The sequence below is a fragment of the Monodelphis domestica genome, chromosome 5 (assembly GCF_027887165.1).
Source record: "Monodelphis domestica isolate mMonDom1 chromosome 5, mMonDom1.pri, whole genome shotgun sequence".
Lineage (NCBI taxonomy): Eukaryota > Metazoa > Chordata > Mammalia > Didelphimorphia > Didelphidae > Monodelphis > Monodelphis domestica.
In genome coordinates, this window is record NC_077231.1 from 208,684,337 (window position 1) to 208,708,804 (window position 24,468).

The 24,468-nt window shown below is 37.1% G+C and overlaps 1 protein-coding gene across 2 annotated transcripts in view; it reads left to right on the forward strand.

Annotated features, from left to right (window-relative positions):
- Positions 1-8,561: 8,561 nt before the first annotated feature.
- The window catches only part of NUP205 (nucleoporin 205), a 101,656-nt gene continuing 85,749 nt past the window's right edge, over positions 8,562-24,468 (forward strand). For both annotated transcript variants that reach the window (XM_007504380.3, XM_001374111.5), the window contains exons 1-7: positions 8,562-8,842; positions 16,180-16,322; positions 16,954-17,125; positions 19,659-19,803; positions 20,257-20,416; positions 20,819-21,047; positions 23,017-23,181. In XM_007504380.3, coding sequence (XP_007504442.1) covers positions 8,815-8,842; positions 16,180-16,322; positions 16,954-17,125; positions 19,659-19,803; positions 20,257-20,416; positions 20,819-21,047; positions 23,017-23,181 — 1,042 coding nt within the window. In that variant the 5' untranslated portion in view covers positions 8,562-8,814. The remainder of the gene's footprint in view (positions 8,843-16,179; positions 16,323-16,953; positions 17,126-19,658; positions 19,804-20,256; positions 20,417-20,818; positions 21,048-23,016; positions 23,182-24,468) is intronic.

Consider the following 24,468-nt stretch of genomic DNA (forward strand, 5'->3'; position numbering starts at 1 on the left):
CTCTGTTTTGCTCTTAGTTGTCATCTATTCAATGTATCAGAAGTCAGAAGTCATAATGATCTCCTTGATATTATTCTTACAGTATTGTTCTATTATTTTTATTTATTCTCATTCATCTGCCCCACATTTTCCTCTTTTTGTATGTTTGAATTTATCAAGGAACTAGTTCCCTTGGAAGCCACATTTGTCTTTGTAAGTCCTTCAATGAATAACACATTTGTGATTTCTATTGTGAGAATTGAATTTATGAGCAACTAATATCTCTGTTTGGTTGATTTCTCTCTTAGAGTTTTAGGCCATGGAACTGTATTGATCTTCTCCTGAAACTCATTGAAATTCATGTAGATTTGAGTGGCCATGACATTATTACTACTGTAATCAATTTGTGTTATTTCCACTCCCTTCCATAGTTACAATCATTTCTTCCTCACCAATCAGTCCCTCCTTGTGGGGCATAATTAGGTCTCAAAAAAATCATTCTTTCTTGTCACTTCCTCTACCTGTGAGATGACAAAATCATCAAATCAAGAATGAATAGATGTTTCTTTAGTGAGAAAGACACAGAGAGACCCACAGAAAAAGACAGATCTGGGATAGCTAGAGAGCACAGAGGATAGAGTCCCAGGTCTGTAGGCAGGAGCTCTTGGGTTCAAATTGACCTCAGACACTTCTTAGCTGTTTGACCCTGGGCAAGTCACTTAGCTCCATTTGCTTAACCCTTGCCCTTCTGTCTTAGAGTTGTTACTAAGATCGCAAGTAAGAGTTTTGTTTTGTTTTTTAAACCTTACCTTCTGTCTTGGAATCGGTACTGTGTATTGGTTCTAAGGCAGAAGGTTAAATGACCTGTCCAGGGTCACACCGCTAGAAAATGTCTGAGGCTAGATTTGAACCCAGGACCTCCTGTCTCTGGACCTGACTCTCCATCCACTGAGCTACCCAACTGCCCACAAGAGCTTATTTTTTTTTAAGAGACACTGACAAAGAGAGAGAGAATGCATCATCCTATCAATGCATGTCCAATGTCTCTTGTCACAAGTATATTCTGTCTCTGTACCTACTTTATAACTCTTATTAAGATTTCCTCATACATTTATTGTACATAATAATAATATATATGCATATATGTAACATTTTAGAATTTATAAAACCTTCTTTCTGTACTGTGAGGTAGTATAAATATCATTATCACCATTTTGTAGATGAGGAAACTGAGTCTTAGAGAAGCTCTTTGAAAGTGACCAGAGTCACACAGTTAAGGATAGAGCTAGGTCTTTGACCCACATTTCCTGTCTCTCAAGTTTAATGCTATTTTTATTGAATTACAATGCCTTGGTGCATTATCTTTTTCTACTTTGCTAATAGTTCTGTCTCAAACACCAATCTTCATTAGCAAAACATCCCTTTCCCTAGATAGCATTGACTAACCAGTGACAAATTCTTAGTTTATCTCTTCTTAGACTGCATGGGGATCATCAAATGGTTCACCCTCTTATTATTGTGTGTTAAAATATTTTCATATAAATGAGTTTTTTAGTTCCCCAAAACAAAATTAGTCATTATTACCCATAAATAAAGCCTTTGAACTTTACCCAATTTCTATGTATATTTTGTTGGATACTTGTCCTTTATGTATTGTCTAAAATATAGTACATATATTTTAAATATTTGCCTTCTAAGACAGGCTAGACTAAGCAATTAGGGTTAAGTGACTTTCCCAGGGTCAAAGAGCTATCAAGTGTCTGAGACCAGATTGTAACCCAAATCCTCCAAATTCCAGGCCTGGCTCTATCCACTGAGTCACCTAGCTGTCTCAATATATTATTTAAAATATAAATTAAAAAAAGAATTGCTCTTTGGGGTAATTTTTCTTCTATGCATTATAGGATGGCTTATGTCTGAAGGTATTTATTTTTAAGATCTTCTCTGGTCTTAGGAATCTCTAATAATCAAAGATTCTTAATATCATCTCAAAAAATAATTACTAAGTGCCTTGCTTTGTGCTAGTTCCTATGCAGAGTGAATTTTTAAAAGCCCAAGAGCAATTATGTTCCAATGATGCAAAATCATGTTTTTTTATCAGATGCAAAATAATTGCTTTTATGGTGTTCATATTAATACAATTTTACAGTTGGGAAGTGAAATTTTCAAAAATCATAGAAAATGGCAACTGCAAAGTTTCCTGAAGCAATATTAATTTGGTATCTAATTTTAACAGTATTTTAAATCGTATGTCTATTACCACTTAGGCAGTTATTAAATGTACATTTAAGAATATTCAGCAATCTGCAGTGTGGCCAAGTTAAAACTGCCACAGGATGCTCAAGGCTAGATAGCATTAATATCATTCATGCTAATAAGATATTGCTGTGGCAGTAGATTTTCAAATGATTTTCAAGTCTTTCCAAGTGATTAGAATCCATCAACCTCTGACCTCTTTTCTTTTCTTAATTGAGAAACTAGATATAGCGGGAGCTCCCCCTTCAGCCTTTGGTGTTCCAGAAGGATTCTCGGGGGAATTCAGGGCATTCTCACTCTCTTATTGCTAAGTCTTATTACCACTTTAGTAAACTTGCCTTATAGTCTTCAGTACAAAACTCATATTTCTGCACTTCTTACTAATTATCATGGCAATAGTGGATGAATAAGATGAACTGAAATAGAGAAAGACCAGGTAGGTCCTAGCACTATCACTGAAACTAAGTCTCTAGCAGAAAGGGGTGGACAGTGGTCTAAAACTACAGAGAGGCCAAGGAGAATGAGGATCAAGAAAATGCCATTAGATTTCTTGGTAAGCTTGGAGAAAGCAGTTTCAATAGAGAGATGTGGTCAGAAGCCTGATTGGAAGGATTGTTTGTTTGGGGTCTTTTGGTACTCAAGAAGACCAAAATGATGTAAGTCACTACATTGAGGTCAATGTACAGCATGTCTAACTGTGGCTCTACCATAGGTTGGGCACAAATAGCCTATATGAACAATTGGAACGGAGATGTCTCTAAATTTGTAATTTCTTTCAAGGTTCTGCAATTCTACTTTGCACATAGAGGTGCTTTGTGCACCTTCTTTGATATGGGCATGATACGCAGGATGGTCCTGTGCCAGTGTCTCCTATGTCTTAAAACTGATATTAAAGTTCTTCAGAGAGACCTTGAGAGTATCCTTCTATCAGTTATTTGGACCTCCAGGTGAATATTTACCTTTTGTGAGTTCTCTTTAAAACAGTCTTAAGGATATTAATAATATGGCAATAGATCTTGATCAATGACACATGTAAAACCCAGTGGAATTGCTCAGTGGCTATAGGAGGGGGGTGGGAGGAGAGAGAAAGAACAGGAATCATGTAACCATGGAAAAATATTCTAAATTAATTAAATAAATAAACTTAATTAAAAACTTAGGTCTTAAGGAAAACATTCATTTGGTTTTCAAACAATGTGGCCAGCCCATCAGCACCATGCTCCTTTCAGTAAGTCTGAATTCTTGGCAGTTCAACTTGAGAAAGGATCTCAGTGCCTCATCTTGCCAAGTCATCTTGATAATATTCCTAAAAAATGCAAAAGCCAGTTTCCTGGCATGGCACTGGTATACTGTCCAGGTTTCACAGGTATACAACAATGAGATTAGCACAACCACTAGTCTTCCCTAAAAATCCTGGTATATACCCAGATTTGAAGATTCAGAGAAGTGAATGGATAATTAGGAATCATAGGCAATGAGAGTGTACAATATGTTATCAAAGCTTAGCAGTGAAAGTATTTAGAAATAGTTAGCTAGAGGAAATGACAAGGTCAAATGATGATGATTTTTTTTAAAAGGCTAGAGCAGATCTCAGCGTATTAATGGTTAACAGAACAGTAGCCATTAGAAAAGGAGAAATTGAAGATGAGACAGATGGAGGGAAGGAGAGAGGAAAGGAGGAGAAAGAGGGAGAGAGAAATATATATATATATATATATATATATATAGAGAGAGAGAGAGAGAGAGAATAGGAGTGACTAAGGTAAATTCACAGTGGAGATTGTAAAGAATAAGATCAAAAAGGACTATGTGCATACCCTTTGACCCAGCAATATCACCTCTAGGATCCACATGTACAACAATATTTATAACAGTCTTTTTTGATGGTAAAGAACTGGAAAATAAAAATGCTCATCAATTCGGGAATGACTAAAAATATTATGGTATGTGAATGAAATGGAACACTATTGTGCTTGCAAGAAATGATTGAGAGAGTTTCAGAGAAACCTGGGGAAAACTGATGTGATGAAGGGAGAACAAGGAGAACAATTTATATGATAACAATATTATAAAGATGAGCAACTTTGAAAGATTAAAAAAATAATCAATGCAATGGCCTACCATGATTTCAGAGCTCAAGTGGATAGATAGTACAGGATAGAGTGCTGGACTTGAAGTCAATAATTTGAGTTCAAATTTGGTCTCAAAAGATGACTAGCTATATGATCCTGTACAAGTCACTTAACCTCAGTTTGCTTCAGTTTTCTCACCTATTCAATGGTATCTACCTTCCAGGGTTGTTGTGAAATTAAATGAGAGAATATTTGTAAATTGCTTAGCACAGTGACTAGCACATAGTAGGTACTATGTAAATGTTAGCTATGCTAATGATGGAATATTTTTTCCACATCCTGACAGATGATGGCCTCAAATGTAGATTTAGACATACTTAAAAATGTTTTTTCTTGATTATATGTATTTATTACAAGGATTTTTTCTTTTTTTTTAATAAGGTGAGTAAACAGGGATAAGGGAGAGTGAGGAGAATCTTCATTACTTAAAAATATTTTCAAAAAGAAAAGCTACTTTTCTTTGTAGACAAGAGCAAAGGTGGAGAAAACAGCAGTTATAGAGATTTGAAGTATGGATTAGGCTAGATGAGGCAAGTTGCCCTGGATAGCCTCATTTTTTTTTTCAGTCAGGTGAAGTTACCGCTAAGAAACAAGGAGCTAGGAATGTTGTTAAGGACTTGAGGAGAGAGGAAAAACTGCTACAGGAATGACTGACAGGACTAATAAAGGAAGAATAAAATAATTGGTAAGGGTCTAGTTAAAGTGAGATAACGTAAATTTGGAGTGGTCCTGGCTACTTAGTTATGTGACTTCCTTCAGTGCTAGTTGGCAGCATCAGAATAGGAGAGAAGAATGCAGAGGAGAGGGAGCTGCCCCAGCAGGAGTATTAGGTGGATAGTAAAAGATTCAGAGGTGGAGGCTGTGTGAACTGGTTATGAAATCTGTGGTCCAAGGATATGAAATGAATGTCAGTGATTCTCTTCACTATTCAAGAGGCAGATTGTTTAGGTAAGTCTCTTTCTATACACAGAAGGAAAGATTTCTGAAGTCTTGAATTCAATGAGTTACTCATGAGGCAAATTTCAAGGTAGGTACTGGCCAGGAAATTTCCTTTTTCTGACTGGAAGACTGGATGCCATGATCATGCTGCCTAGAAAACTTACTTTTGCTTTGTACAAGGCCATTTTCTAGGACCCTTGAACATGGAACTGCAGAGAAGCAGTCCTCAAGAATGACACCAGAAACTGGGGCTCAGAAATGCACATTGTTCAGACCTTATGGGTGTTAACTTGGAAATAACACAGAACTATCAAATAGTTAGAAAAACCAAATCTTTAATCAGGATAGGGATAAATCCAGTATTTAATTCTTTACTCAGTCAGGCGCCACTACTTTTTCAGGGTGTAAACCCTAGACTCTGGGGATGTTATCCCTGGGAGTGCCACCATGCTAGATGATGACTCCAAGGAACAAAAGAATTTTGGGAACCTATATACCATTTGGGGGGTCCAGGGGCAGGGAAAGATGATTGACATCACTATAGCTACAAAGAAAAAGGGAGTGTTCCAACTAAGCTGACAGGATACAATCAAGCTTGGGAAAGGAATCATAGCTAGAGGCTAGGGTGTAAGAGAAGGAGCTACTTACAATGGATACTAAAGGATCCTTAGCCTATGCTTAGTCCCACTCAACTAGGATTGTCATTCCCCAAAGGGTCCCCCACTCACTCTGAAACTGCTAGCCTGGGATGCCCTTCAGAGTAGATTCCCATGGGAACAGGGAACAAGTACAAACTTTGGGGTCTCCAACCTATAAGCTAGTCCTGAAACTTGGGGTTCATCAGATCCCACTAGGCCACAAATTTGGGATTCCTAGATTCCATATTGACATGGGGGATCACATGTACATCTCTATGAGCTTGTGATCTTCTATTACTGTACCAAATGCTATAATTCCTTAATATCAAGGGTGTCTACTTTCAGGTCTCTAATAAATTCATAGCAAAATAAAAGGAAAACTAAAGAAACAACAAAGGTTAATTGCTAAATCAGTCATTCAAGAGAGTCATTTATTAAGCCTGTGGTATAGGCCAGGCATTATCCTAACTGCTCAAAAATACAAGGAAATAGCCTTTTCTTAGTCATTATTCTACTTGATCTTTTTATAGTATTTAACCCCTGTAGACTTCTTTCTCTTGGCCAGTCTTTTCTCCCTTGACTTCCATGACAGTATTTTTTCTTGCTTCTCTTCCTACTATTCTGACCATTCTCCTTTGTTGTATGATCCTCTTCCTTTCTCATCATTAAGTGTAGGGTTCCTGATGGACTCTTTTTGAATCTTTTCTTTTCTCTCTGCACTCTTTCATTTGGCAAACACATCGGCTATTATGAGTTTAATTATCATATTTATGTAGTAACTTCCAAATCTATTTAATTTAGCCTTACTCTGTTGTATGTCTTAGTACTGAACAACTTTACTTGGATTTTTTTATGTATCTCAAACTAAAATATATGTAAAAGGGAACTCATTTTTTCTAAAACATTTCTTTTCCAAATGACCATTTTTCTGTTGATGGTATCACTATATTTCCTGTCATCCACATTCACAATTTTCTGAATCATCTTTGATTCTTTCCTTTTTCTCAACGACTATATCCTATTGTGTGCTATCTTATAGTTCTGCCTTCGCATTTTTTATACTTTTCCACTCACACAGTCTCTCAACTACTTTCAACTCTTATTTTCTCAGCTGAACTAAAGCAATTAGCTCTTAATTTGTCTCTCTGCTTTTAGTTTCTCTCCTCTACAAACCATCTTCCACACAAGTGGTCAAATTTATATTCTTCCAATATGTCACCTCTCTATATATGTGCTTCATACATTCTAAGTGCCTCAATACAATGCTTGTTGCCTTGCTTCAACTAAAAATATTCAATGGTTCCCTGTTTCCTCTAGGATAAAATACTCCTTTGTTTGACATTTAAAGCCATTCACATTCTGGCTCCCATATAGCTGTCGGGGTTTATTTTATATTGCTCTTTCATGCATTCTCTATTCAAGTGAAACTAGCCTGTTAACTGTTTTCTTGTAGAAAACATTATATTACCACATCTATGCCTTGGTACATGTAGTCTTTTATGTCGCAAATGTAGTCCCTTTTAACCCAAGTCTTAGTATTCCTAGTCTCCTCCTACAAGAGTCATTTCTTGATTCCTTCAATTGTTAGCACTCTTTTCCTCTTGAAATTATTTTGCATTTACTTACTTGGGTACATGTTGAATACCCCAGGAGAATATAAGTTCGTTGAGGTCCGTGAATCTTTCTCCCATCCCCATTCACTCTTCCTGTTCTCAGAATATATAACTAACTCATTGTAGATGCTTAATAAATATTAGTTGAATTGTATCTTCTCACTAGCTTTGAACTTATCGTTTGTCAGTGTCTCCTCCCCACCCCCGCAAAGTAAAGCGGTTACAGTGACCTCCGTTTTCTTTTAACCCCTGGGAAATATTGTGAGAAACGAATGTGATTTGTAAGATCCGTGGATCATCTTTAAAATAGTCAATAGACTTTCATCCCTCACTTTTGCAGAGGCGAGAGATCCTCAAGTGTTGTACGCTGCCCATATTCTGAAACTTTTTCGATGTTTCTATCAGTCGTACTAACAATTCTTTTTCTATTTGTTTGATAGCTTCTGGGAGGGAAAGGAATACTAAGTGAAATTACAGTAATGCTTTTTTAGAAAAACAAAATACATCAGTAAAAACTTACTTTTAAGAAAAATAAATATTTATACCAAAACATTACGAGGTATTATGCTAAAATAGCAGAACTACACAAATAAACGTTTGAGACATCCATGTACTTAAAGTCATCTTTGTGATTTTCTTTTCTTTGTTCTGTGCAACCATGTTGCACCCTTGGAATACTGTCGTCTTCTTTTTCTTTTTTTTGAATATTGTTAGCAGTAGATTCAGTATCTGGTCTTGATGGAAACTTTTGGTTTCCCAGACAGACTCCCAGACAGGAAGGAATAAAGAGAAGAGGGATTTAATGTTGAAGAAAGGATGACTTGCGTACACAACTTCCCTAAGTCATAGAGAGAAGCAATAATAACTCATTCTGAATCAAGAAATGATAATAATGAGCCTAAAATGATTAATTCCGGGCATTCAGTTCTCCGCTTTCACTTATTCATTTACAGTAAAGCCGATAGTGACACGTGAACTACATATCCCATGATGTACTGCGAGAACCCAGCGTTCCTTTGAAGACCTTACAAGTCACTCGATTTGCTCCTGCCTTATTTGAAAAGAAACGTTAACGACAAGAGCCGATATTTAGCATCAGAGGGGGATATCGAAGGCGTGCCCTACGTCTTGGTGGTCGCGGCGAGAATTTCATAGACTATAGAACTTCAGCGATTCTGTTCAGGCACTGCCATTGCCTTCCCTATCTCTCTTCTGGGCCCTCCATGCGTGTAGAGAACCGGGTAGTCGGCCTCCAAGATGGCTGCGTTGTTGGCGGTAAATTCGGGTAAGAGCCCTTAATTGATTCCTCGGCCGTAGGAAATCCTGATCTTAGCAGCGGCTCCCTGGGCCCCTGAGCACTGGGGTGCAGGGTGGGTTGGGGCGAGGCGCGGGAGCGCACAGCTCCCACCTCTGCGGGAGTTTGGGCACCGATGCGGCCCTGGCGTTGCGGCCAGCCTCGCGTCACGCCCCTCAGCGGGACTTGAATGCTGCGGCCACTGCCGAGGCCTCCGGGTTCGCTTCCGGCCCGGCGGGGCTGGGTAGAGGGTCCAAACGGTTCTCCTGCCTGCCCTGGGGGCGTTGATTCGCGTCCCGCCCCTCGCTGGGTTGCAGGCCTCCCCGGCTCGGCCTTGAGGGTGTGCAAAACGCTCTGTAAATACTATCTCGCATGGATCCTCATCCACTTGGGGAGAAAAGGGCCATTGTTACATTCATTCTTTTAGTGTTGTCTTGCCTGACCCTTCGTGACTCCATCTGGAGTTTTCTTTGCGGAGATACTGAAATGGTCTGCGTTTCCTTTCATAGTACTCATTTTACAGATGGGGAAACGGAGGGAAGCAGCGGTTAAAGCCTTCAGAGGTTGGGACTAGGCTTATCATCCTCATTTTACATTTGAGAGAACTGAGGCTGTCAGAGATTAATCGGCTTGCCAGGGTCGCAGTGTTCACCTCCCCCCCTCACATTATTATTTTATTTTTAAATTTTTTTCTCATGGTTATGTGATTCTTGTCTCCCCACTCCCAGAGTTGACAGGCAATTTCACCTGTAGAATTTTTAATCCTGGGAGATGGGTGCTGTTATTATCTTCACTTTAAATGGGGTCCTGAAGCAGGGAGAAGTTCGGTGAACTTGCCCAGGGTCCCAACAGGCCTGGGAGGTAGGAAGCTTTTATTTTCATCCCCATTTTACAGATAAGGAAACTGAGGCCAACAGAAGTTAAGTGACTTGCTCAGGTGACACTGCAAATGAGTTTCTGAAGCTGGATTTGAATTCGTCTTCCTGTGCATTGCTTCCTGTCCTGTGCCACCTGACTGCCTCTAGTCCCTCTTCCATTTAGTGCCTGAAGTACAGGTGTTGAAGACTGGGTTTAGTAGACCAAGAAGTGTGAAGGTGTATTATAAAAACAAATTGTGATTTTTGCTTTTCAAGAGTTAAAAGTACATGGTAGAAGCAGTGTATAGAAGGCAAGGGAGGGGCTTGGCAGAGAAGTTAGAGTTGAGCTGAGTCTTGAAGGAAGCTAGGGAACTGAGGTCAGGAGGGAGAACATTTTAGTAATGGAAGATAATAAAAAGATCTAAAGTCAGGAGACTCCACATTTACTAAACAACACATTTAAAAAAACATACCACTTTAAGTAAATTCTTAGAGATTTCTAACTTTGGGATCTTGTGGGGAAACTTCATTTCTGTGATTTAGAGAAATCCTAGAGGGGCTTTGAGATATAAAGAAGATAAAGGACTTAATCCAGAATCACTGCCTGTTAAGTAATCAGAAGAGGGATTTGAACCCACATCTTCCTGATTCTTAGTCTAGTCTCCCATGAATTAATTTCCTTTTTTTCTTTTTGTCAGTTAAGGACTTACTATGTGCCCACAGTTGGATGATATGAATAAGACCAAGTATTCTTTCTGTAATTCATATATGTGAAAACTCCCTTGCTTTATGGTCATTGCTCATGTGCAGGATCTCTTCTTCACCCTTGTTTGCCTCTCCTGAGATGCTCACTGGCTTTACTTATGTGGAATCATCCTTCTCCTTTCCATTGGAGGCTGATGTGCTTGCTGCTCCTGATTCCTAGCTTTTCCCAACCAGCTATACTTCCGTGAGCTTGAATTAGTACTGAAATGGATCCTTTTCGTTATTTTTCCAAAGATGAGAATGTTCACTCAGATTTTCTTTTTGATATATTCTGCTAATCTTAGTGATCACTTAAGACTTCCAAAGTTTTTGAGCTATTGGGCCAGTAAACCTAAGGCTTACTTAGAAACATCCCTCCTTATCAGAATACTTCCTAATTGTAGAAATCTGTCCTCTATTCCTTGGACTGTATGGATAAAAGACCTTTAATTACAATTCATTTTCTTAGGTATCTTCTCTGTTCTGCATCTATTCAGATGTATAGAAAAAGCAAATCAGTACAAAACATGATTTTAATTTAGTTATAGCAATGCTCCTATAAGAGGTTTCATTCACTCACAGCCCTTTAGGAACAAATGCCACCTGCTGGACAAAGTGAGCTTCATCTGTGCTGTCAACTCTAGCATCAATTCTAGACATTGAACCCTCCTGCAAAGTCCCCTGGAAGAGGACTCAGTTTGCCTGTCCTGGGGATTACAAAGCAAGGAGATCTTAGTTCTATGGTACCTTCCTTTGGAATGGTGGATCAATCAATAGTATTTGTTACATATCTGCTGTGTGCTAGCCACTGGGGATGCAAAGACAAAAATGAAAGAATTTATTGAGTTAGAGAGAAACACACAAAAGTCTATACAAATGAGATACAAAGTAAATGAAAGATAATTGTAATAAGGTAAGGGAGGGGCATCACTTGCAACTGGGGAGATCAGGAAAGGCCTCATGTAGGAGGTAACATTTGAACTGAACTTTGAAGGAAACTAGGGATTCTAAGAGGGAGAAGTTAAGAGGGAGTACATTTCTGGCTTGGGGGAAGGCCTGTGAGAAGGTATGAAGAAAGGAAATAGAATATCATTAAGAGATACTGCAAGAAAGCCAGTTTGGATATGCTGTTATGAAATTAATGTTAGTATCAGTTCTAAGACAGAAGAGTGTCAAGGGCTAGGCAATCAGCTTGAGTGACTTGCCTAGGTTACACAGATAGGAAGTGTCTGAGCTCAGTTTTGAACCCAGGTCTTCCTGACTCTAGGCCTGGTGCTCTGTTCACTGTGCTGCCTAGCTGCCTTGATTGTGAAGGATTTTTAAATGTCTGAGGAGCTTGTGATCCTTCAGGTAATAGGAGTCACTGGAGTTTATTGAGCAGAAGAATGGCAGGGTCATTCTTTTGTTTTAGGAATATCACTTTAGCAGCTCTTCTTCCTTGAATTTCCCCTTACCCAGGTCCTTCTTTGCCCTGCTTCCTTCTCTTCAGTGGGGGTTAGGGATTAGACTGGACCTTTTCTTACTGATGTCAGTAATTGCCTTTCAACCTTGATTGATGAAAACTTTCTGGAGGATGCTATCTTTTCATTGAGGAATACAGTAGGAGCTCCCTTAAAACCCAAATTGGGTGCATCTAAGCAGAGGGTTGAACTTCTAAAAGTTCTATTGACCTTGGGCTATAGGAGACAGGGAACCATGTCAGCTGTGTGAGTTTTTTAAGGTAAATAAATTTTCAAACTATTTTTTAAAATAAGAGGGGAAAAAGGCAATTGTATTGCCATTCTGACAGGACAGAGCATTGTATTGAATTTGATAGATGAAATTTAATAGCAGTAAATTTAATGTTTTATTCTTGTTCAGAAATCAACTTTATATAGTTAAGTAGTAGTTTTTCTGGAAAAAAATTAGGGTTTTATTGGACTTAAACTGAGTAACATTCAAAAAAGTTAATGTACTCTTGGGTTGAGTTAAGAGAGCTATCTCTTCCAGGAATAAGGTAGTGATAGTCCTGCTGTACTCTGCCTTGGTCAGACTTCATCTGGAACATCACTGTGTTTGGTCCTGGATGCTACAGTTTTAAGAAAGACATTAATAAACCAGATTGCTAGAGATTGCCCAGAGGAAGACATTCAGAATGATTAAAAGCCTGGACTTTTGAGATTAAATTGAAGGAACTGTTTTTTTTTTTGTCTTGGAAAAAAGAAGATGTAAAGACTGTAATAGCTGCCTTCAAATATTTGAATAGGCTGGTACATAGGTGAAGGATTACACTTGTTTTGTTTGTCCTTTTGGGGGAGAACCAGGAGCACAGAGTAGAAATTGAACAGGCAAATTCACACTTGAGTTCAGGAAAAATTTCCTAATAATTAGAGCTAACCAAAAGTAAAATGATTGTATGGGGTAATGATATATATTTCCTCTGATCTCAAGTAGTTAAGCAGAGACTGGATGATCACTTATTGGATATGGCATGGGAAAAAGGAGGATTTCTTTTGTATATGACTTATATGGTAGATGTCTATGAGAGTCCAATCCAACTCACTAATTCTAATTTTGTGGTTCTTGACTTTCCTATATACTTGATTGAATAGACCCAATAGACTTTACCCTTCATGTTGGCAAAATGGTTCTTGATTGTGGTGTTTGGGGGTATACTTTTATAGTCTTAAAATTTTGAAACAGCATCTTAGAACTTGAAGCAACTTTGTGACCCATATGCTCATCCAATTTTCTGCCAATTGCAGAAATCTCTGCAAAATGCCACTCTATTTGCTTGAATACATCCAATGATGAGGAGCTCCTTACTATTTTCACAAGTTAGCCTATTCCATCTTTTCATTACACTGAGTTGAAATCTGCCTTTTTAAAATTTTTATCTCATTGATTCTAGTTCTGACTTTTAAGAGATTTGAAGATTATGTCTAAACTTTATTCCTTGTTCTTAGCCCTTCTAATATATGAAAACTATGTCTATATTCCTCTTATTTTTTCCCTGTTGGCATTTAAATGATAAAAAATACATTTATCATTTAGTATTAATAATAGGGCTGTTACCAATATCAGTTCCTTGAGCAACTCTTCCCTGTTCTTTATTTTAGTTGCCACCCTCTCTCTTCCTTTATAATTCATTTTGTTCTCATGCCCTTTACTTTTGTGCCCAGAAAATGCCCTACAAAACACATCTATGGTAGAGTATCTTAGGAATAGCTTTTTTATTTTTTCATCTTTTAAGGTTGAAAACAACTTAAACCTTAGATCTTTTTTATATGAACTACCATAAGTTAGGCCTTCTGAACCTATATTTGTGCAATTAAAAAAACAACAAACCAAACTAAATTGTAAGATATTACATTTATCTTTGTTCTATCTAAATAATTTTGGCACATTTTCCTAGCCTTTTAATCTTATTTAATCTTGCTATCACCTAGTTTTTTAGTTATCTCTCCCAGTTTTGTATCATCTCTTCTTTGATAAGAATGCTTTCTGTACTTTTATCTATGCTGTAATAAAAGTTTTGGACATGACTGTGTCAAGAGACCTGTTCAGTACTTCTGTTAATTCTCCATGTTTGTGTAAATCTGAGAAATGGATCCCTATGACAGCATATTAATTTAAAAAACCATGAATTAACATCTATTTTATAACTTTTTTTATTAAACATTTGCTAATAACATTTTTTTATTTGTTTATTTTTTTAAAAAACCCTCATCTTCTGTCTTGGAGTTAATACTGTGTATTGGCTCCAAGGCAGAAGAGCCGTAAGGGCTAGGCGATGGGGGTGAAGTGACTTGCCCAGGGTCACACAGCTGGGAAGTGCCTGAGGTCAGATTTGAACCTGGGACCTCCTGGTCTCTAGGCCTGATTCTTAATCCACTGAGCCACCCAACTTCCCCCTGCTAATAACATTTTAAGCTAGTTTGAGCTTTGCTCTTACATGTGCTCTTTATTTCTTTTTTCAACTTTTACCTTCTGTCAGCATCAAAACTAAGTATTGGTTTCAAGGCAGAAGAGAGGTAAAGGCTAGACAACTGGTCTTAATTGACTTATCTAGGGTCTTACAACTAGGAAATGTGTGAGGCTAGATTTGAATCCAGGCCTGGCTCTCTATCCATTGTGCTGCCTAGCTGCCCCTCTTACATGGGCTCTTAGATGCTTGCTCTAGCTTCCACAGATAATAAATAATGGAGTCAGGGTTTCAACCCAAGTCCCTGGCTCTAAACCAATGACCTTTCCCCATACATTGCCCAGGAGCAGCTGTTTAAGAACTGAATTTCTACTGTTAAGAAAAAAAGAAATTATCAGAGTATTACATATAGTACTTTAGAAATTGATCAACTTTTGAACTTTTGAGTTGTGTCTTGAGTATGGCTTTTTGTAGGCTCAGACAGCCTATTCTTTTTCTTTTCTATTATTTTCTTTGATACTTTACTTCATTTAAAGCAAGTTTTCCTGGACTTAGCATGGAATTATTTTGGCTTTTATTAGCTTCTATTTCCAGCCAGTTACCAAGTCCTGTTGATTCTTTGCATTGTCTTTGCATTGTCTCTAGTGTTTGTTCCTTTTTGTTTTCAGTGCCAGCTCGAGACTATGGGCTCAGACCAGGTTTATTGCAGTAACCTCCTACCTGACCTTTGTAATTTTAGTATCTCTCCAGTCCATTCTATATAACAGTGCCAAATTAAACTTTAAAAATACCAATTTCAGCAAGTATTCCTTGGCCCCCAGATCCTTTAGTGGTTCACTTTTGCTTCAGGCTTAAAATCCAAACTCTTTAGCTTCTCTCTTCAAGAAAAAATTTCTTTCTCTATCTTTTCTTTCTACTCTGCCCATCAGTGTAGTGCTGTTTTGTATTTTCCTTAGTATATGAATCTGTGAACTCTTTGATGTAGGCACTCTAGTTAATAGGGCAGATTGCATCTAATCTGCACATTTCCATCCTGTGTGACTTGTCTATTCCTCTATGAATTATCTAAGAAAGTTCCTCTAACTGATGGTATCTTCATAAACTTAAATAAAAATCTGTACTACTCTCAAATAGCTTCCCCGAAAAAATGCTTTTTTTTTCCTTTCAGATTCCTAAGGTGGCTTGCTCTCTGAAATGTCTGTCATAAAACCATTCTTGCTTTTCATAAGCTGTGAATATTGTGCTTCATTGTTGTTCTTAAATTTAATAAGATAAGAGCTGGTGTAGGGAATAGAAAACTGGCCTTGGAGCCAGGAATACCTTCGTTCAAATTCGGCATGAGATGGAGGTAGGGAAGTAGCCCTAATCCATACATAAGGGTCCTTGTGGGTAGCATATTGTTTTTAGTTTTTAAATGTAATGTAATCTGTGTTTTATTGTAGTTTTTATTTTTTTGTTAATATTTTCCCAGCTATGTATCTGAGGGAGTGTTATGGCATGCTTGATCCTTCTGCTCTAGACAAATCTCTAAGGCTCTTAAGTTTTAGAATAAGTGCTGATCTTATTGTTGGAAGGAATTTCCTCATCTGGAAATTTCCTATAACAATGAAATCACAGGTCTATTTTCCACCTTACAATGTTGGGGTAAAGTATCATATATATTTGTTCCTAAGAACATAAACATTTCTCAATTTATACTTCAAGTAGGATCATTTATTCTTTGCCCAAAATAGCTTGTTTCATCAAATCATGAAACTGAATGGTTTTAGATGTACAAGATTGCATTCCAAATGTAGATTTTAATTTGTTAATTTTTCTTTAAGCTGCGAGCCTCTGGGGTCCTTACAAAGATATTTGGCAAACAGTGGGAAATGCCATTTGGAGAAGACAACCTGAAGCTGTCCACCTTGTTGACCTTATTTTAAAGAAACACAAACCTGACTTCATCTCATTATTCAAGAATCCAGTAAGAAGTTTTCCACTGGGAATTATATAAGGAGAAAAGGACTATTAACTACAAAGAGGATGAGAGAGTGGGGGTGTCAGGCCATGTGGACTGGTAGAAAGGAATGGATTCTAGAGATATTATAGAGGTACAGTTGATAAGACAAGAGAACTGTTTTGATGTATGGACCTAAGACCATGTTGGCAAACTGATGGCATATGTGGTGGAGCATGCTGAAGGAGGCTGCTCCCCTTCCCCTCTCTTCCTTCCCTGAGGACATTCCTCACTTTACCTTCCCCTCTGCCCAGCAGCCCAATGGGAGCACTTCCTCCCTCCCCTGTCTGGGCAAAGGTGGGGGGCTGACATGTGGAGTGAGGGTTGCAGTTTGGGCCCTTGGTCTCTAAGACCTCTAAAAGGTTTGCCATCACTGGTCTAGGGTGAAGGAGGAGCCACAGATGCCTCTAAGGTTATGAATGGGAAAGACTGGGAGTAATTTGAGGAAAAATTCTTCTGCTAATACTTATATCAAGGTTAGGCTACTAGCTACTAGGCTACTGTGATATCACATCATACTTTTAGAGGTGACATCATGCCTCTCACTAACTAAACACCCAATTTGACATGGTAATACTCTTGTATTTTCTATTTTTAGGCCAAAAATGTTCAGCAACATGAGAAGGTTCAGAAGGCAAGTACAGAAGGTGTTGCTATACAGGGTCAGCAAGGAACCCGACTTCTTCCTGAGCAGCTCATTAGAGAAGCCTTCATCCTGAGTGACCTCTTTGACATTGGTGAACTAGCTGCTGTTGAACTTCTTTTGGCTGGTAGGTTGGGATTAAAGTGAATCTCTGTTGACTGTATGGAATTGAGATAAAGAGAGCACTTTGAAAACCTTATGCAATTCTGTATAAATGTGGCTATTATGATATGTTAGTCCAGATGATTGTAATTATCAGTGCATATTTAGATAATTTTAAGTGATCTAGAATCTAACTCCATTTGTTAAAACTAGAGGAGCTAACTCACTTGAAAAGTATTGCTGAAAGCATATCTTTTTTCTTCATAAATGTTAATTTAACTAGTTTTAATGTAACTTCAAAATGGCAAACTAACAGATCCTCAAATTAATTGACGATATAGGAAAATTTAGAGAACAGTAGGTATTTACTGTCATCTAAGGCAGAGACTGATCGGAGTAGAGTTAAAGCTGGGTTTAGGAAATGAGCATGAGCAAAGACTCAGAGGCTTTAACAGACAAGGAAACAGAGAAGGTGGAAAGGGAAGCAGGTTTTTTGGGGAGGATGATAAATCTGTTTTTAGACATGTTGGATTTGAGGTGCTGAAGAGACAGGAAGAGATAGTGAATTTGAAGATTAAAGTTAGTATACTAGACTGTAAATTGTTTAGTCTGTTGCACCATTTTGCTTTTCCTCTATGCTGACATGTTTTTTGGAAAGAGCTGTGAAAACTAAAATGTTTTATGTAAAATATAAATGTTAGCTATTATTATCACTATGCTATTTTGTTAAGGTACTTAATATGCACATACACACAAAAAATCCATGCTGGAGGTTATACAGCTTCAAAGGTATTAAAGGACTGATTTTCAAAATATCTGAAAGGGGAGAAAATACTCAAAGATTGGGGAAAAAAAATCACATTAATAACTAAAAGAAGACTGAGAGGACATAAGTAACTACTGACTCACATTTCTCATCTTTATAACAATTTTTGTAAGATTAATCTCTATAAACCTAGATTATCCTTGACAAAACTATGAGAAATGAACAATGACATAATTGATCCCACTATTTTTGCATAAAGGCATTTGACTAAGAACAAAACAGTCTTAAAGGCTGTCCTCCCAAAGGTGTTGATCTCATAGGATTACCTGAACCAGAGAGATAACTTTATTTAACAATCCTTTTATTATCAGAATGAATGGAGTCATCAAATAAGGAGATGGATGCCATGGAGGATGATTTGCACAGAGGTCAAATAGAAGAAAGTTTTCTTATACATGCTGAGTTCTTCTAGATGCTTCTTTTTGTAGATGTCTTTGTACTGAATACAAGTAATCCCTATTCCAGAATACTGCAGAGCTTTCTTCCTGAGAACCATGACCACTGAAAAAAAAAAGTATGCCAATTCCAACATGAAATTATACAGGCAGTCCATTTATTTAGGACATTAGTGTCATAAATTTTGTATAGACTCCACAAATGCCAGAAGCACTGGTACTCCTGGGAGGTTAAAAGTTCTAAAGGGAGACCTCTGGATGATTTAGGTAGGATATGGGCAGGAGTCACACAGGAGAAAGTGTGATTGAGTTAGGATCTACTCTTTGTGATAGAAAACCCATCCACACAGGTGAGATCAGGGATCCATAGAAATTTGGAACTACTAAGACCAGTGACTGGCTCTTTTGCTTGTATGTATTATGCTTTCTCTGTATTTAAAAAAATCATTGATGGTTTAAACTTGTTAAAAGTCAGTAAAGATTCTTCATTCAGTGATTATTTAGATTATCCAGAATTATTTAACTATGAGTCTTTTAATAGGAAGATTAAGAAAAACTTAAATGGCTAACTTTTTTAAAAATGTATTTTCATCATGGGGAAAGAGGTTATATAGAAGCCAATAAATCATTTGCTTTAAATTTTTGGCCCTCAGTTTCATTATTACCATGGATTTTGATTTGACCACATTGATGTTCAGTTTTATTTAGTAAACATTTACACTGAAGCCTTGTGACAAGTTTTGCTGTTGAGTTAATAATCATTAACAATATTTTGTTCTTTGATGTAAATGTGATTTGAAGAAAGAATGTTTTAAAACAAATGTTTAACTGAACTCCGTAAGGGCAGAGTTGATACCTTATATTTTGTATTCCCCTTTATAGTAATAGATGCTTAATAAAAATATGATTTTATGATTGCATGTCTGCACAGTAACTTGACTTTTGAAACAAAAGTAAAACTAGTGGTCATTTCAAACAAATGTATTATAAAATAAGCAGATTATGGGGGCAGCTAGCTAGCTCAGTGGATTGAGAACCAGGCCTAGAGATTGGAGGTCCTAGGTTCAAATCTGGCCTCAGACACTTCCCAGCTGTGTGACCCTGGGCAAGTCACTTGACCCCCATTGCCTGGCCCTTACCACTCTTCTGCCTTGGAGCCAATACACAGTATTGATTCTAAGATGGAAGGTAAGGGTTTAAAAAAAAAAAAAAGCAGATTATGACAAATACATGGTTACATTTTGTTGTTGTTCAGCTGTATGTTGATCTTTCCTTTATCCATGAATGTGTTGCATTTTCTTGTTAATTCTTATTCTTTACTTTCTTCCCACTTTTAGGAGAACACCAACAGCCTCATTTTCCTGGCCTTACAAGAGGACTAGTAGCTGTTCTTTTGTACTGGGATGGAAAGCGATGCATTGCAAATTCCCTCAAGGCCCTGATACAGTCACGGAGAGGCAAGACATGGACACTAGAACTCAGGTCTAGCTATTTCTTTGAATTTTACTTGATTTTAAGAATTTTAATTTAGAAGTTACATGGGAAATCATAACTTAGGAAATGATATGTAGACTTAAGCCAAACATTTACTATAACCTGAGAAATGGCTTTTACAGTCTGCCTGACAACTATGGGGTAGATTAAAAACATGTATTATATTGATTATACATGAAAAGTAATGAGAATGTATGTACAGAGAAGCCTATTGAGATTTCAAAACATAAGTGTTGTCTAAGGGATAATTTTTAGTACATACTGGTTACGTTTAAGTAATTTTAAATAAAAAACAAAACCCTCCAAGTTATAAAATGAACCATTTTGGCTGTACTATATGTGCAGCTAATATTAGCAGAATGAGGTTTCATGGTATCTCCTGTGCTGAATAGACATAAGCATGTCTCCTTCTAACTGTTTATTTCTTTTCTTACATTATAGTCCCGAGCTTGTGTCCATGACAACACGCTTTACAGATGAACTAATGGAACAGGGATTGACTCATAAAATCCTAACTCTGTTGTCACAAATTGATGTGAACAATGAGTTTGAGAAACTACAGCGGGAGAGAGGCTTGGGCAGTGAAAAACATCGCAAAGAGGCAAGGATTCAGCCAGATTACTTCTCAGGATGTCTCTGAAAATGTAAACTGTAGATACACCAAGTCATTTAAAATATACATCTAACCAGCCCCAGGGAATGAATGCTATGACACCTTGAGAAGACTATGGCAGCCTACTCAGGAGACTTCATGGCTATTGTAGTTTCTTGCTCTTTCTTAAGTCATTCTGTCTGTGCATCTGAGGTGAATTTTTCATAAAGGCCATTACTCCATATGGCAGTTTGGTAGCTACAGGGTTGAATAGTAGGGGTTGGCTAAAGTTTTGAAAGTAGAATTTAAAAATGACTTGGGGATTCAAATCTATTTCAATTAATTAGGTCATATTAGCTGCTAGCTTCACTGTAGTTGGTTTATAATGAGAATTTTATATTTGATTTCTAGGTTTCAGATCTCATCAAGGAATGCCGCCAGTCTTTGGCAGAAAGCCTGTTTTCCTGGACCTGCCAGTCACCTTTAAGCAAAGATGACACTCTGCTCCTTATTGGCCATCTAGAAAGAGTCACAGTTGAAGCTTCTGGCTCATTGGATAGTGTGAACTTGGCTCTTGTCATGGCTCTCCTTTACTGCTTTGATATCAGTTTTATAGAACAGGGTGCAGAGGACCGAGAAGGTACTGAAGGATGCAGGGAAGGAGGAAGAAAAGGGGGTGGGGTGGGGAGAGACAGAGAAAGAGACAGAGAGAGAAAGAGAGACAGAGAGATGCACATAAGTGCATGCATGTAGGTGTATATATGTTTATGTATGTGCATGTGTGTATGCACATACATAAATGCTTTTGGTCTTGACCAATAATTTTGTTGCTTTGGGAAGCTCCTGTTTTGGAGACTCCCTTTATTAATGACCAGGGGCAATAGATCTGCAGCTTAATTGTCTTAGAAATTTGTTTAGGGCACTGAGAGATTCAGTGACTTGTCCAAAGTCACACATCCTGTACATGATAGAAATGGAACTTGAACCTAACTCTGAGGCTGATTATGTTATATGTAGAGATGCATTTTTAATTTTGAGATTAATACTTAAATTTGACTGTCTACAAAATTTATCTAAAATAGGAATGTTATATACTTGTTGTAGCATCCCAGGCCTAAGTCATTTTGTTACCAATGTTCTACTCTTCACAAGTAAAATAACATTTTAAATATGTATATTCTTGAATTGAGTGGTTCATATTTGTAATACATAGTTTATTTATACTTTTGAAGTCAGAAAAGTTATTGGTATTAATGAATTTTATATGCCCCAAATGTAATTCTAATTGCTTATTTTTTATTTAAGGTTCCTAAGCCCTTTAAAAAATATATGTTTTAAAGGAGAATCTTGAAATTGAATACAAAGAAATCATCTTCAAGTAACACATTTCTGTAAAGTGGTTAAAATTTCACTGTAGTAATTTTTAAACAAATTTTCTTTAGAACTGGAAAAAATCTAAAAGAAGTAGTAATTTCAATTTTTATTCCTAACAAAATTGTAATGATAAGTATTTGCATACACAATGCTCTCAGTTTTGTAATGTTGGACCAAACTGATTTCATTTTATAGGGATCTGACTTTTTGTGAGAAAATTTGACCAATGCAAATTGGCACTTCTAAAATGTGTGAATTCCCTGGGGCATTGTGAGGTTAAATGATTTGCCCAAGGCCATAAAACCAGAATGTGTCAGATCTATGATTTGAATTCAGGTCTTTTTGACTTCAGAATTTGGCTTTATTTTCACTATGCTAAGCTGTCTCAGTTATCCCCTAATTAATTCTTGTTTTAACTCCCCCTGGTGCCCTTAATCAGTACAGTTTTGATGGAGTATTGGCATTTTCACCTTATCTACGAACTGTTTATCCATGTTTCTCTTTTACTTCCTCTGTGGCAAGTACCTGGAACTACACAAGTTTTTTAGCTCCCTTTTAGATGCTGTGGAGTTAGGTTTCTATAATGCATTTTCACAATAATGAAAGTTTCATTAAAAAAGTGAATTGAGAATGCTTTAATTTCTTTGACTGTATAAGTTAATTGTCCATAGTTGTTTACTTTTGTGGTTCCTCTTTGAAAACTACTTTAGCCCATAGTTTTTGTATCTAATGCACTGTAGTACTTTTGCTTAGCAAATTTAAAGCCCCCGTATAAGCTAAGTGGCTATTTGACTGATTCAATTAATGTAATCTGCATAACTACTTGATTTATTCTTACATTTCATCTTTTTGGTAACATTTTAGCCTTTTCAGAAACTTCTAAATTTTTGCTACTTATAACTTATTTACTAAAATTGTGTTTTTTATGACAAATAGAAGACATTAAGTTGTTTTCAGATTTCTATGCTGAGGGAGGGATGCTTGATATGTACATTTGAAAAGTAATTCAAAATCATGTGAAAGAAAATCTGAATGAAAATGTAAATTTTGGTAGCATTATCTCTTACATTTTTTCATTTCATGTACATTGTCTATTTATGAATTGATTATGTAAAACTTGACTTCCAGTAACTAATGAAGAAAAATCAAATCTCTTTTAGTCATTTCTTTATTCAGGAAGTGAGAATTTCATTATTCTGCAGTTTTTGGTGTAATGATCCATTTTGTAATTACAGATATAATTCAACAGCTACCACTGTTAACAGAGAAACAATATATCTCATCAATTCACTCACGTCTTCAGGACTCACAACCTTGGAAACTACCTGGTCTGCAAGCCACTATTAGACTTGCTTGGGCATTGGCTTTACGGGGTATATCCCAACTATCTGATGTACCAGGTAAATTGACTAGAGATAATATTATCATCTCTAAAGTATTAAAAAAAATTTTTAAATATTTTTCCATGGTTACATGATTCATGTTCTTTCTACTTTTTCCCTCCCTGTTTCCAGAGCTGACTAGCAATTCTATAGTGTTATACATGTATTATCTTAAGTCTTTTTAAAAAAAAAACTATTTGCTTTTCTTAGTGCAATTTCAATAGTATCTGCTTGTTGTAAAGAGTAAACATTATGGTTGGACTGAATATTTAAGAGTATAGTCACCAGGAATTTAATTACTTAATTCCAAATAAATTACTCAAGTCAGAATGACTTTTATGGTAGTCTATTTACAAATAGGGAGAGTGAAAGTAAGGAAAATTAGAGAGAGAGAGAGAGAGAGAGAGAGAGAGAGAGAGAGAGAGAGAGAGAGAGAGAGAGAGAGAGAGAGAGAGAGAGAGAGAGAAAGTGTGAGCGAGCCTGCAATAGCTACTCTGACCTGGTCCGAACCAGGCAGGACTTCAGAGGCACCTAGCAAAGTGGGTTCCAGAGGATTAATTAAACAAGACTTCCAGCCACGAGGTCTCTTCCAAGATGAGGGGCCTCTCCAAAGGCTAGTGCCTCCAGAAAAGCCAAGGAAAGAGAGTCAATCCTTTTCACTCACCCACGTGTCAGTCCAAAGGGAAGCAGTCTGAGGTCTCAAGCCTGAGCTTCTCCACTGCCAAGTTCAAAGGCGAAAAAAACCTCACAGGAAGTTACCAAATTTAAATACAGTTCTTTGCATCACTTCCTGTGCCATTGGTCCATTTTTACATGTACCAGTGGTGGCTTTAACTTTGTTTCAGACTGTCTTTAAATTAAACTGGCTAGCACATATGGGTTATAGAATCCATCCTTCCCCCCCATACATTCCTGGTGGCTAAAATCTAAAGAATAAAGAGGGGAGAGTTAATCCTATCTTCACAATTTCCCCTGGTGATCATTTGGGAGACTAATCTCCCCAATTGATCATTTAACATAATTATCTTGTACCTCTAAAAATCTTCTAATTATAGGTACATACAAAATTGCACCTTCTAAGAGGAAATGACAGTAGTTTGAGATAAGAGGGAAATAGAAGAGAGAAAGCAAAACCAATGTTTGCTAGGTGCATTGACAAAAAGCCAATTAGGGGGCAATCCCCTATGGCATAAGAGTGTACATTTAAAAGAAATGTTCAACCCCCTTCAGTTCAATCAGCTGTACCCCAAAGTTCATTCTGGATCTTCTTGATACAGTGTAGGTTTTTTGGTTTTTTTTTAAACC